We start from the raw sequence: 13,686 nt of genomic DNA on the forward strand, positions 1-13,686 counted from the left end.
AACACCTCCCTGCTTCCCTCCTGCCCTTGACCATTAGAGATCCTCCCAACATCTGCTTCTCCTCAAACCTCAAACCCCTCCCTGGCAGCCTCATCCTTCCTTCCTTCCACCTCCTGCTTAACCTGTGAATCCTCCTGCCTCTGGGTCTGATTTGTTTCTTTTCTCGAGAGCACTCCTTTCCCCCATTTTGCTTGTCTTTTGGGGATTTTAGGTCTCTTCCTCCAGGAAGCCCCTCTGGATGGCTCCCTCCCCGCCCCCAAGGCTGGACGCCCCTTCCGTGTGTTCTCACCTGACAACGGATGCTCCTGCTCTGTGACGCTTTCCTAACTCTCATCCCTGTTGCCTTGAGCTCCTGGAAGGCAGACCCTCTCAGGGTCACCAGTGGGACCCTCGCAGCAAGAAAGGCATGGAAGCATTCAATTCTCTTTCACCCGCAGCCCACACTTCCAACCTGTGTGTCCCGGTTCTGCCTCCCTCTCTCCGTGTACCAGGTTCCTGTTGTTGTTTAGTCAATTAGTCGTGCCCGACTCTTTTGTGACCCCACAGACTGGTAGCCCTCCAGGCTCCTCTATCCATGGAATTCCCCAGGCAGGAATACTGGAGTGGGTTGCCATTGTCTCCTCCAGGGGATCTTCCTGACGCAGGGATCGAACCTGCATCTCCTGCGTCTCCCGCATCCGCTGAGCCCCCAGGGACACCCGTATCAGATTCTACCCCTTGTCAAACTCAGCTCACGGTTACTGCCTTTGCAACCTCTATTTTGGTAACCCTGGAAGGAGCCCATCCTCTTTCCCTCTGAACGCCCCAGGCACGGGTCTGTGTCACCTGCATGCGGTTTCTCATTTACTTTTTTTATACTGTAATTATTTTGATCTCTGTAAGTTCCTTGCAGATAGGATCTCTAGCTATATCATCTCTCTGTTCCTGGTAGTTAACCTAGAACATTTTGGAAGGACAGTTGGAATTGCAGTAAGAGATGCTTATTGAAAATTTGTTTCCTACCACTGTGACAAATTAACCATAAACTCAGTGACTTATTAAAAACAGCACAGATTTATTATCTTCCGGTTCTGGAGGTCAGGCCTCCAAAGCAGTGTCTCTGGGCTGCAGTCAGGAGGTCAACACAGCTGGTTCCTGCTGGAGGCTCCAGGGAGAGTCCATTTCCCTGCCATTTCATCTCTACAGGGCACCTGCAGTCCTTGGCTTGTGGACCCTTCATTGCATCCTTCCAACCTTCTCTGACTTGGACACTTCCGCCTGCCCTTTGTAAGGACCTTTGTGATGATACTAGACTCATCCAAATAGCCCAGGGTAACCTCCTCATCTCAAGATCCTTATCTTAATCACGCCTGCAAAGTCCCCATTACCACATAAACATTCCCAGGCTCCAGGGATGAGGTCCTGGTTATGTGGGTGGGTGGGTGGGGACATCATTCAGTCTACTGTTGCTGTCCAGTCACTAAGTCGTATCTGACTCTTTGTGACAGAATGGATTGCAGCGTACCAGGCCTCCCTGTCCCTCACCAACTCCCAGAGTTTGTTCAAACTCCTGTCCATTGAATTGGTGATGTCATCTAACCATCTCACCCTCTGTTGCCCCCTTCTCCATATTTATGATGTCAGTAATAATGGATAAGGAAGCCACACTTCCTGGCTCCCTACTGTGTTAATTCCGCCAGAAAAGTTGGAGGATCTCTGTCCTATGAGACGAGGCTACTGGAGCAAGACTCCCAGGAATGCATTGTTTATAAAGTTCCCAGACTTTGGTCCTGAAAAGCTGGCCCCAAAAGACATAAATTACTGGATTCAGGCAGCTGTTGACGAAAGCAAAGAAGTTGGCACATTGCAGGCCCAGATCGATGAAATTCTCCCAGAAGCAGCCTCTGACAGCCCTCACCTGGAACAGAAATTCCAGGAAGGCAAAGAAGTGGTAGGGCGCCCAGCAGAGCAGGAAGGTGGACACGAGGGTGAGGATCAGGGCGGTGGTCCTGCCCTCCCTGGGCCCTCCACACCTCGTCCTGCTGATCTGCCGCCGCCCCCGCAGGGCTGCCAGAATGTGACAGTTGAAGAAAACGATCGCAGCCAAGGGGAGGAGAAAACTCAGCAGGGTTAACTCCACCATCCTTACAAAGGGCCAGGCGTCGTGGGGGTACCGCAGCACGCAGGCGGAGACATTCAACTCTGGCACAGCCTTGACAGAGCGCAGCAGGAATGTGGGGAGACTCAGGAGGGCCCCCACGGCCCAGATGAGCAGACAGGTGCCCTGGGCCCGCCGCCGCCGCCGCTGCCTCCGGCTGGCCATGGGGTGCACCAGCACACAGTATCGGTCCTGGCTGATGGCCACGACCAGGAAGACGCTGATGAAGAGGTTGGCCTTGATGATGCCGTTGACCAGGCGGCAGAGGAGCGCTCCGAAAGGCCAGTTGAATTCGTTCCGGATGTTCTCTGCCCAGAAGGGCAAGCCCAAGACGAACACCAGGTCAGAAGCCGCCAGGTTGGCCAGGTAGATTTCTGCCGTGTTCAGACGCCGTCGGGCCACGAGGAAGACGGACAACACAAAGAGGTTCCCCAGCAGCCCGCAAAGGCAGATGGAGAGGACGCAGGTGGGCAGCACTCTGTGCAGCAGGGCCCAGGCTTCCCAAGCTTCGTCACAGGATGTGGCGTTCGGGGGCAGGGGCTGGCTCTGGTTGGGAGTCTGGAGCTCCAGGAGGGCCCAGGACGCCATCCACGGTGACCTGCAAGGAACAGCACACGGAGCATCACGCAGGAGGCAGCCTACTCTAATCTGTGACCTATCCAGTCTGCCTCCTGTTTTGGAAAATAGTTTTATAGGCACATGGCCACACCCATTCATTTACCTTTTGTGTTACAGAGTGTTTTTTTTTTTTTGTAAATTAATTAATTTATTTTAGTTGGAGGCTAATTACTTTACAATATTGTAGTGGTTTTTGCCGTACATTGACATGAATCAGCCATGGGTGTACAGAGTTCAGTGGTTGCCACAGTGGCCATTTGGCTTGCAAATATTAATCATCCATTCCCTTAGAGCTTCGCTAGTGACTCACATGGTAAAGAATCCACCTGCAATTCAGGAGATCAGGGTTCGATCCCTGGGTCAGGAAGATCCCCTGGAGGAGGGAATGGCTATCCACTCCAGTATTCTTACCTGGAGAATTCCATGGACAGAGGAGCCTGGTGGCTATAGCTCATGGAGTCTCAAAGAGTCGGGCAAGACTGAGCAACTAATGACTAACACTTCACTTTTCCCTTAGAGAAAAAGCTTGCCAACTCTGAGTATAAAGGAAAAGATGACCAAGGCTTTGAACCCCAAGTTCAAATCCTGACACAACCACGTGGTGTGGGCTACTTAGACCCCCTGAGTTTTATTTTCCTTTTTGAAAATTGGAGCTAATCGTATCCTTCTTGTGGGATTGTGTCTAGAACTGTATCTATGGAACGCTTGACCTGGTCGCCTGGTTTAGAGGCAGCACTCAGTGGAAGGGGAGGATGAGTCTTATTTACAACCATACTATTATGATTAGCAGTGCAACAAATATTTAATGAGCACCTACTTTGTGCCAGCACTTTGCCAGGCACTGGAGATACAGGGCCCAGCCCCCTGAAAGTGGCAGACAGGAGACAGTGGTTGATGGCTGAAGACAGAATGAAGCAAGGAAGAGACCTGGCCAGTGGAGATGTTGGTCCATTGGAACTGGGACCAGTAGGATGGAGAGGGTGGAGTCAATAGTAGAAGATGTGGAGTTTCTGGGGCTTCACACCTAAAAATCCTCCCTCTGTTTGGATGAGCTAATATTTGCACAGTGCTTCAAATGATCTCTGGCTCTCCATAGGCACTTGCTACCTGTTAACTATTGTTATCATCTTGCTTATCCTTAGTGATGTTTGAGAGATCTTGAGCTGGGCACAACTCACAGTATCCAACATAAGATACCGTATAAGAGAGCTGATCTCCAGAGAGTCTCTTTGGCTCTGCAGACTTAGGTAATCGCTTTGTGACTCTGAGCCTGACTTTCCTCATCCAACCTTCTCGCTGTGACACTGAAAACCACATGCTGCACCATTCACATCAGGTCAAAACCACGGGTCCCTCCACTCATTCATCCACTGGACAAGTATGTACTGAGCACCCACTACATGCCAGGCACAGTTCTAGGCACTGGGACAAGCAGTAACAAACAGCCAACCTACCTGCCTTCAAGGTGCTTCTAGCCTCATGGGAGGAGACAGGAAGCTCAGTGAATAAACTCGTTAGCCCGGGACGGGCAGCCGTGGAGGCAGTGAGCCGAGGCCAGGCTTGAGAAATATTCCAAGGGTAGGACCACCATGATTTTCCAATTGTGTATGTGTCATGAGAAAGGAGGGATTGCATGATGCCTAGATTTTGGGCCTGAGAACCTGGAAATGGCAAATAGATGGGGAAACAGTGGAAACAGTGGCTGACTTTATTTTTAGGGTCTCCAAAATCACTGCAGATGGTGACTGCAGCCATGAAATTAAAAGACGCTAACCCCTTGGAAGGAAAGTTATGACCAACCTAGACAGCATATTAAAAAGCGGATACATTACTTTGACAACAAAGGTCTATCTAGTCAAGGCTATGGTTTTTCCAGTAGTCATGTATGGATGTGAGAGTTGGACTGTGAAGAAAGCTGAGCGCCGAAGAATGCTTTTGAACTGTGGGGTTGGAGAAGACTCTTAAGAGTCCCTTGGACCGCAAGGAGATCCAACCAGTCCATCCTGAAGGAGATCAGTCCTGAGTGTTCATTGGAGGAAATTATGTTGAAGCTGAAACTCCAGTACTTTGGCCACCTGATGCGAAGAGCTGACTCATTTGATAAGCCCCTGATGCTGGGAAAGATTGAGGGCAGGAGAAGGGGACGACAGAGGATGAGATAGTTGGATGGCATCACTGACTCAATGGACATGGATTTGGGTAAACTCCAGGAGTTGGTGATGGACAGGGAGGCCTGGTGTGCTGCAGTCCATGGGGTCGCAAAGAGTCAGACATGACTGAGTGACTGAACTGAACTGAACCTGGAAATATGAAATCGCCATCAACTGAGATGGAGATGATGGAGTGGAGACAGGGCAAGTTTTTTGGGGGGACAGTCAGGACTTGACCTGTGGACATGTGAGGCAAGCTGTCTGTTGGACATCAGGTGGGGATGTCAAGGTAGTAAACTACACAAGATTGGTGTTAAGAGACCAAGTCTGAGAGAGTGATACATCCTCATCCTTCGGAGGTGGTTTTTTTTGTTTTTGTTTTTGAAATTTATTACATTTATTTGGATTCACTGAGTCTTAGCTGTGGCATGAGCGATCTTCGATCTTAATTATGGCATGCAAACTCTTAACTGTGGCTTGGGAGATCTAGTTTCCTGACCAGGGATCAAGCTCAAACCCCCTCAAACTCAAATACTAGGAGCTCAGAGTCTTAGCCACTGGACCAGCAGGGAAGTCCCCATCACTGGGAGTTGTAATCACATGGATGGTATTTAAAGCCACAGGACCGGGTGAAATCACCAAGGGAGAGTGTAGGCAGAGAAGAGAACCAGCTGCTAGGCTGCCAGTTGACCTGTCAGCAGAGGACACGGGAAGTGAGGGGTTAGGAGGTGGCTTAAAGATGTCTGCGGCTTAAAGAGTTCTGACCTAGAGCATAAAGAATAATAGGAATGCTCTTATTTCATCACTGATTTCAGGGCATAAATCCACAGCGAAATATTTATTTTGTTATTTGGTGATACTTTTCAATTTAGCAATAAGCCCTTCTGGCAGCAACAAGCAAGAAAAGTTTAATGACAATTTAAGCCCTGAACTTCTGTCTCTCGGAAATTGATGATGAATGTGTAACTTGCACAAAATATTGACGCTTACATCACAAAGGGGGCCTTTAGCGATTTCTCTGACCGGAAGGAAACCCGACACAAAGCTGCTACTTCAGAAACTGTTATTTTTCAAAGATCAGCCTGAAAACATCAATTCCACTTTATCACTGCAGAAGATACTGTCATAGGTCACACTGGAAGGATGACTTTTCACTTAGAGCAGACGAGTATTCTTTACGTCAGCTCATTTTTAGCGTCATGTTATCTTGTACCCACACTACAATAGAAGTGATAGCTGGTTCATGAGAAAGCCCCGTAAGAAATTCACAGGCAGTGAAACGGAGCCAGTTTGATAACTGTCTTCAAACAGAAAAATCAGTCAATTTCAATCACGATTCAATTTTTTAATCCAGTTCATGGAATCAAAGCCAAAACTTATGAAAGTTCACCCTGGCAAAGTGAAACAATGGACATTTTTGTGAATGCTATTCTAAATTCAGTTTAAATTGTTCACATTGAAAAGAAAGTTGTGTTTTTCTGATGATCACACACATTTTGGTGGGGCCCAGTGTCCCAGAGAGAACAATACTCCTGCTAAAATAAGAGACCAGTGAAGCAGAAATGTACTTCCAACAAGCTGCAGTGCAGACCCAGTGTGTAATCGCATATAAATAATCTCATTAAGTGTGTGTGCACGCTCAGTTGCTCAGTCGTGTCAGACTTTTTGTGACCCCATGGATTATAACCTGCCAGGCTCCTCTGTCCATGGAATTTTCCAGGCGAGAATACTGGAGTAGGTTGGCATTTCCTCCTTCAGGAGGCGATCTTTCCAACCCAGAGATAGAACTCGCATCTCTCGAATCTCCTGCATTAGCAGGTGGATTCTTCTGCGCCACCTGGGGGGCCCCGAATTTCATTATAGTTGACAAGAGTTACAAAGTTTTACAGCATAAGTTTTGTGGTTCAGACTTACTGAACTACAAACTTTTGTGATGAAGTTGATGAGGAATTAAAAACAACTTTAGCATGTATTTTCTTTCTCTGCTGTCCTTCATCAATCAATTTTAGAAGACGTGGACTCTAAGTGCCCTAAAATGTTATTCAACTATTTGTTATAGCAGAGTTGAGAATTTTTGCTGAATTTGTTCTAAATCAATGAGGAACGCAGCACCAAACAACAGCTTCTAGAGCTTTAGCAGAGCGTAGTTAGTGAAAATGAAGCTTTATGCAGGAAATAATTGAAATGTATAGCCAAAGGAGGAAAGGAGAAAATGATCAAACTGAGAAGAGGTCAAATGACACGGAAAATTTAATTTTTGAGTTCTATAATGAGCTTTGGAATATCTCAATTTGTGGGAAGAATCTTTTCAATTGCAGAAGTTCATATTCTGTACAAAAATGAGATGAAATTGAGAAAGCCCATAATTTGCTGTATCTGAATTTGACAAAGCATTCAAAACTTTTAAGTAGCTACAACTTATTTGAAGATATGTGCTAAAAATATCTGTTGAAGGAGCTCAAATTAAGGCACCTGTGAAAATATCTGGGTTGAAATATTTACATAATTCCATATGCAAAGTATCAGACTTGAGAATAGCTTCTGCTTGGCAGAATTTGCTCAGAGTTTGTCAGATACCTCAACACCTGAAGAGAGACCATCTTCATTAAATGTATTCTGGTCCAAGAGAAGAGACAATTGAAGGTGCTTCATTTCAATTTATTAACCATAAAATTTGAAGAAAACAATTCAGGCAATTATATGAGACCATTCAAAATAATAAGACCATACTGAAAGAAAAATACATTCTTTTGAAAATGCCAGTGACATGTGAGAGTCAGGTACAAGCCTAAGAAACTGATTGCAGCACATAGATATGTACCCAAACTAATTATCTTGCTTAAAATATTTTGTAATGTTTAACATAAAGAAAATGTTTCATTTTGCTATTATATTTGTGTATGTATTTAGATATTTTGGGGGAAAAACATTTACTAGAACTACTTTATAACTCCATCAATATAATATTTATAACCTCAGATATGCAGATGACACCACCCTTATGGCAGAAAGTGAAGAGGAACTAAAGAGCTTCTTGATGAAAGTGAAAGAGGAGAGTGAAAAGTTGGCTTAAAACTCAACATTCAGAAAACGAAGATCATGGCATCTGGTCCCATCACTTCATGGGAAATAGATGGGGAAGCAGTGGAAACAGTGTCAGACTTTATATTTTTGGGCTCCAAAATCACTGCAGATGGTGACTGAAGCCATGAAATTAAGGGACGCTTACTCCTTGGAAGGAAAGTTATGTCCAACCTAGATAGCATATTGAAAAGCAGAGACATTACTTTGCCAACAAAGGTCCCTCTAGTCAAGGCTATGGTTTTTCCTGTGGTCATGTATGGATATGAGAATTGGACTGTGAAGAAAGCTGAGCACCGAAGAATTGATGCTTTTGAACTGTGGTGTTGGAGAAGACTCTTGAGAGTCCCTTGGACTGCAAGGAGATCCAACCAGTCCATTCTGAAGGAGATCAGCCCTGGGATTTCTTTGGAGGGAATGATGCTGAAGCTGAAACTCCAGTACTTTGGCCACCTCATGCGAAGAGTTGATTCATTGGAAAATAGTCTGATGCTGGGAGGGACTGGGGGCAGGAGGAGAAGGGGACGACAGAGGATGAAATGGCTGGATGGCATCACCGACTCGATGGACGTGAGTCTGAGTGAACTCCAGGAGTTGGTGATGGACAGGGAGGCCTGGCGTGCTGCAATTCATGGGGTCGAAAAGAGTCGGACACGACTGAGCGACTGAACTGACTGACTGACTGACTGAAGCAATTTGTTAGTGTGTGTGTATATATGCATATACATTCATACATACATAGTTAAATACATAATTTTTTTGAAAATAGATTTTTTTTTCTTTTTAAATTTGGCAGTGCCAAGTCTCAGTTGTGGCATCTGGGATCTAGTTCCCTGGCAAGAGATTGAGCCTGGGATGCCTGCATAGAGAGCATGAATTCTTAGCCACTGGATCACCAGGAAAGTCCCTGAAGATAGTTTTTAATTAGAACTACTTTATAACTGGCTTCCCTGGTGCCTCAGGTGGTAAAGAATCCACTTGCAATGCAGCAGATGTGGGCTCAGTCCCGGCTCGGGAAGATCCCTGGAGGAGGGCATGGCTACCTACTCCAGTATTCTTGCCTGGAGAATCCCATGGACAGAGGAGCCTGGCGGGCTACACTCCATAGGGTCACATGGAGTCAGACATGACTGAAGCTACTGAGCACACACGCAAGCACTTTATAACTGTATTAATATAACTAATTCACTGGTGAATGTATATATACATATACATACACGACTGAAGTGACTTAGCCCACATGCATGCACATATATATTGCATTGGCCAAAAAGTTTGAGTTTTTCTGTAACCTGAAAGAACTTTCTGACCAACCCAACCAATGTAATTTAATATGCATATTTTTTGAAAATAGCTTTTGATTGAACTGCTTTATAACTCCATCAATATAATACGATCATTGGAAGTGTTTTATAGTGATTTGCTATTGTAGCCACAGGAAAGCTACACACCCAGGAAACCTGACTTCTCAGGAACTTGGTGAGCACAGGCTCGCACCTCCAGCCCCCTTGTACCACACACACGGGTGGGAGCTGCCTCCTAAAACCTCCAGTGGGTGTCATGCCATTCCTTCCTGTGTGCTTCTCTGTTCACGCTGAGGAAGCTCTGTGTGCCACGGAAAGCCCGCATATCGCCTCACCACCATCTCCCCAGATGCTGGGGTGCAGAGTGAGGCCCTGGCATCAGACCTGACCATTCACTGGCAGCCACATGGGTGATCTGTGGGCTGTGCTGGGCTTTAGGTAGCCCATTCCTGACAACTTGCCTGGGAGGAGGATGGCTGTCTGTGCCCATTGTACAAATGAGCAAACAGAGCTGAAGAGAAGTGACTTGCCCAGGTTCACCCAGTGATGGGAGCCAGTCTGTTTTATGCATGGCTCTTCTTCCAGGCTCAGCTCAGAGTCCAGGCCTTTTTCACCCAGTGTGCTGTGACCATAAAGAGAACACACCTGGGGTCAGGGAGCCTGGGCTTAGGTCCTGGGGCCCCCAAACTGTGATTTGGGGCAAGCCAGGTAACTTCTCTGAGCCTCAGTTTGTTCATCTGTAGAATGGGAGTAACAACAATTATTATGAAGCGTCATGGTGAGGATGGAATGAGATCCAGCCTGTAGAATCCCCTTGCAGGTTGCAAACCATCCAATATGAAGCTCGAATAGTGATAAACCGCACAACAACAATAATCACAGTGATGAGTACAGTAGCAATAGTAGTACTACTAACGATAATGATAAGTATCCTGGTCCATCCAGTGTAAGCAGCGTCTCCACGTGGGCTACTCTGCTGTTGGAACACTAGGTTAGAAAGTATCAAGAGAGCCCTTTACTGCTTTTTCAGAGCTGTGGATCAGTTCAGGGGTTACCTGGCACCCCGCATACTAAGAAACTAAGCAACTAAATTCGGAAAGCTGAGCTCTGGGAGGCCTGGTTTCTTGGCAGTGGGATTCTGATTCATCTCCAGCCTCGGAGTCTTCACCCCCAAGAGGTTTAAGAAGGAGCTGGAAGGAGGGAAGGGGTTTGTTGTGGGCACCGAGAGAGTCCCCTGATCACTCTGCTTAGCTTCTCTCCCCTTCCTCCTCCAGGTCACCTTGAACATGTGAGACAGGAGGCTGAGTCCCCTCTGAAGTGTGGGACAGTGCAGGAAAGGGTGGCCTTGGGGAGCGGTGGATGGGGCCCGGCTCCTGTGTGCTCCTCAGGGACCACAGGGTAGCAAGAAGCAGGAGCTGCCCAGGCACCACCAGACCAAAGCTGGGGCCAAACCCCAGGGATGTGGGGTTGGCAGAACAACAGTCCACAAAGATGTTCACGTCCTGGTCCCTGGGACCTGCAGATATGTCCCCTTACATGGAAGAAGGGACTTTGCAGATGGGATTAAGAACCTTGAGATGGGGAGAAGATGCTGGATTATGGAGGTGGGCTTGATGTCATCACAGGTGAAAGTGGTTCCATTTATAAGTCAAACAGGGAGGTGGGGGACGGGGTCAGAGTCAGAAAGAGATTAGAAGATGCTATGAAGATGGAGAAGGGGCCATGGGCTAAGGAACACAGGCGGCCTCTAGAAGCTGGAAAAAGCCTCCAGAGGGAGCCCAGCCCTGCCAACACCTTGACTTGAGTCCATTGCAGCTGATGTTAAAGTTCTGACCTGCAGAACGGTAAGATAACTTTGTGCTGTTTCAAGCCACCGTGCGTATGTGCTCAGTTGCTTTAGTCATGTCCGAATCTTTGCGATCCCCTGGACTGTAGTCCACCAGGCTCCTCTGTCCATAGGATTCTCCAGGCAAGAATGCCGGAGTGGGTTGCCATGCCCTTCTCCAGGGAGTCTTTGACCCAGGGATCGAAGCTGCGCCTCTTACGTCTCCTGCCATTGGCAGGCGCGTTCTTCACCACTGGCACCCCCTGGGTTTGTGCTAATTTGTTCCAACCCCAGTTGGATACTAATACAGGGGGCAAGGCTTCACCACCCCCCCAGAAAACCAGGGGCTGTCACCTGTGCCACCTGCAGAGACCTCTTACTTCAGCCCGAATCTGACTGGCTCAGCAGACAGCCCCCTCCATCCCAGGGGACCCGGCTGTGTCTGTGGCTGCTGCAGCCACAGCGTGAGTCTGCTCAAGCCGAGCTTATTTTCAGAAGGGCTTTACCAGCTGCTGCCCATGTTTATGTAAAGTTGGCCAGAGAGCAGAAATCTTCTTTTGTTTGCTCCGAGTTTTAGCTCTGATATTTGCCTGGCACATAGTATGTGGTCAGAATCCAGCAGCTATTGATATTATTAGTCATATTTGATCCTAATTGAAAAACTCACAAGTGATACTGGGCAAATATGTTAGAGATGACTTATTCTGTAATTTCCATCTGGTATTTTCTGAGTTCCCCACACGAAAACATTGTCATGTGCTGCTTCTTCAACAAAATAGCCTCCTTCAAATTAATTCCAGTTTCAACAGTGAGGTGACGATAAAGGCATTTGAAATACAGACATAGATATTAAAGGATGTCAACCCAGTGACAACATAAGATACTGTTTTTTTATTTTGAATTTCTCTTTAATTTTCATCTATTAATTCAGCAAGAAGCAGTTCTGAAAAATAACATCATAGCATATCATTTAGCAAAACTATTCCTCAGTTTCATGCATTTTTCTCTTCCATTTCCTTTTGATTTTCTCAAACGTTTAAAGTTGAGGGAAAATGTACTAGAATCAAAACTTCAAAAAATTGTTCAATTTTTTTTACATGATGTAATCCTTATCTTTGAATATCTATATAACAATAGACTCATATTTTCAAAGGACAATTTTTGTAAAAAATAAAAGTTTAAATATTTTATGAATAGTAAACAGATATTTAATATTCATTATATTTTCCTTTTTAAATTTTTCAAGAAGGCTTCATCTAATTTAAAAAATCATAAAACCTTGATCATGTTCCACCACAAATGGCCAGATAACACAATTTCTCTTAGTAGAGAAGTAGGCTTATTTTGTCTAATATGTTGTAACATTGTAAAATCCTTATATGTTTGTTTCTGGCTATCTCCATTTTAACAAAGTAACCAACACAACATTTCTTATAAAGTTGAACCTGTGAAGTTATCTCCCTTCCCTCCCATATTTACGTGACATAAAATACCTTGTTCAATATAAGATGCTGTTTTCAATCCACAAATAACCCAACCAGCTATTAGTGTTATGAAATTTTGTAAGTGATCCTTGGAGACCAATTTGATTTTTATAAATCAGAATTCGTAGACTGTAACTGGTCAGAGTCCACATGGAGCTCTGATGGCTGTATTCAGCCTCTACATGTTTCGTGTGAGTTTGCGGTAAACAGCTGCTGGAAATAATCTCTTATTTCAAATGTCCTCTCTCCTCTCTTCTGGAAAAGCAGCTAAAACCCAAAGGAGGTATGGGATACAGGTCTCTTAAATTGATTTAAAATTATGTTTAAAAAAATACATCCAAAGAATGTTGAAAACTCTGCCAATTTAATTTGTAAAAGGAAACGTTTTTCTGAGATATGGATCTTCTATTTTACTTTTGTAAGAGAGAGAAAAAAAGATGCTCATTTACTTACTCAGGCAAAATGAAAGGGATCACAACTTCAGCTGGGCTTTCTGATGGTGAGAGCTGTCTTTGGAGATGTTTTCTGTTCTGGGAAGCACCGTGGAAGTGTGGTGGCCTTAAATTACATAACCCCCGCTCTGATGATGATGTCATTGGCTGGACTGCTGAAAAAATAAGTCTTTCAGATGGAGGAAGCAAACTGGGATTTTGAAATTAAAACTGCTTTGCACTTAGGGGCTGGCAAGCGATTACTCAGCTACCATCTCCATCTCTACTTTGTCAACATCTGGAAAGACCTGCGATCCTGCCCAAAAATGGTATAACGGTCAACCAGCCCTGGAAACACATTTTGGTATCACTGAGTCCCACAAGCCTCGCCGGGCACTGTTGGACACTGAGTGATGACTTGTTCTGTTCACACGGGGGACCTGAATGCCTGGGGTTCTGCAGCAAATTTCTTGGGAGCTGACTTGAATGCCTCCTTTTGAATTTTGATCATGAAGGGTGTGTTGCCAAGAATCCATCACTGTGGACCCCATTAAGCAAACAGCGAGCCACAGAAAGCTTGACTCATGTGGTATGCAGAGCTGAGTAAGATCAGATGCACTTTCCCCTAATCCTCCCGGCAGTTCTGAAGTCCGTTT

General features: G+C 45.7%; 1 protein-coding gene across 1 annotated transcript; it reads right to left on the reverse strand.

Moving 5' to 3' along the window:
- Nucleotides 1-1,034: 1,034 nt before the first annotated feature.
- BDKRB1 (bradykinin receptor B1) lies at nt 1,035-13,131 on the reverse strand. The gene is made up of 2 exons (XM_086363053.1): nt 13,053-13,131; nt 1,035-2,735 (listed from the first exon to the last, which is right to left on the reverse strand). Exon 2 carries the CDS (start codon nt 2,723-2,725, stop codon nt 1,667-1,669), a length of 1,059 nt encoding a protein of 352 aa, XP_086219179.1. The 5' UTR covers nt 2,726-2,735; nt 13,053-13,131; the 3' UTR covers nt 1,035-1,666.
- Nucleotides 13,132-13,686: the final 555 nt, after the last annotated feature.

Source organism: Bos grunniens, chromosome 21 (assembly GCF_055505025.1).
Source record: "Bos grunniens cultivar Pamir isolate PY7600 chromosome 21, Bosgru_T2T1.0, whole genome shotgun sequence".
NCBI lineage: Eukaryota > Metazoa > Chordata > Mammalia > Artiodactyla > Bovidae > Bos > Bos grunniens.

Coding starts and splice junctions, on each gene's coding strand:
- BDKRB1 (XM_086363053.1), bottom strand. CDS start 2,725: ATGGCGTCCTGGGCCCTCCTGGAGCTCCAGACTCCCAACCAGAGCCAG.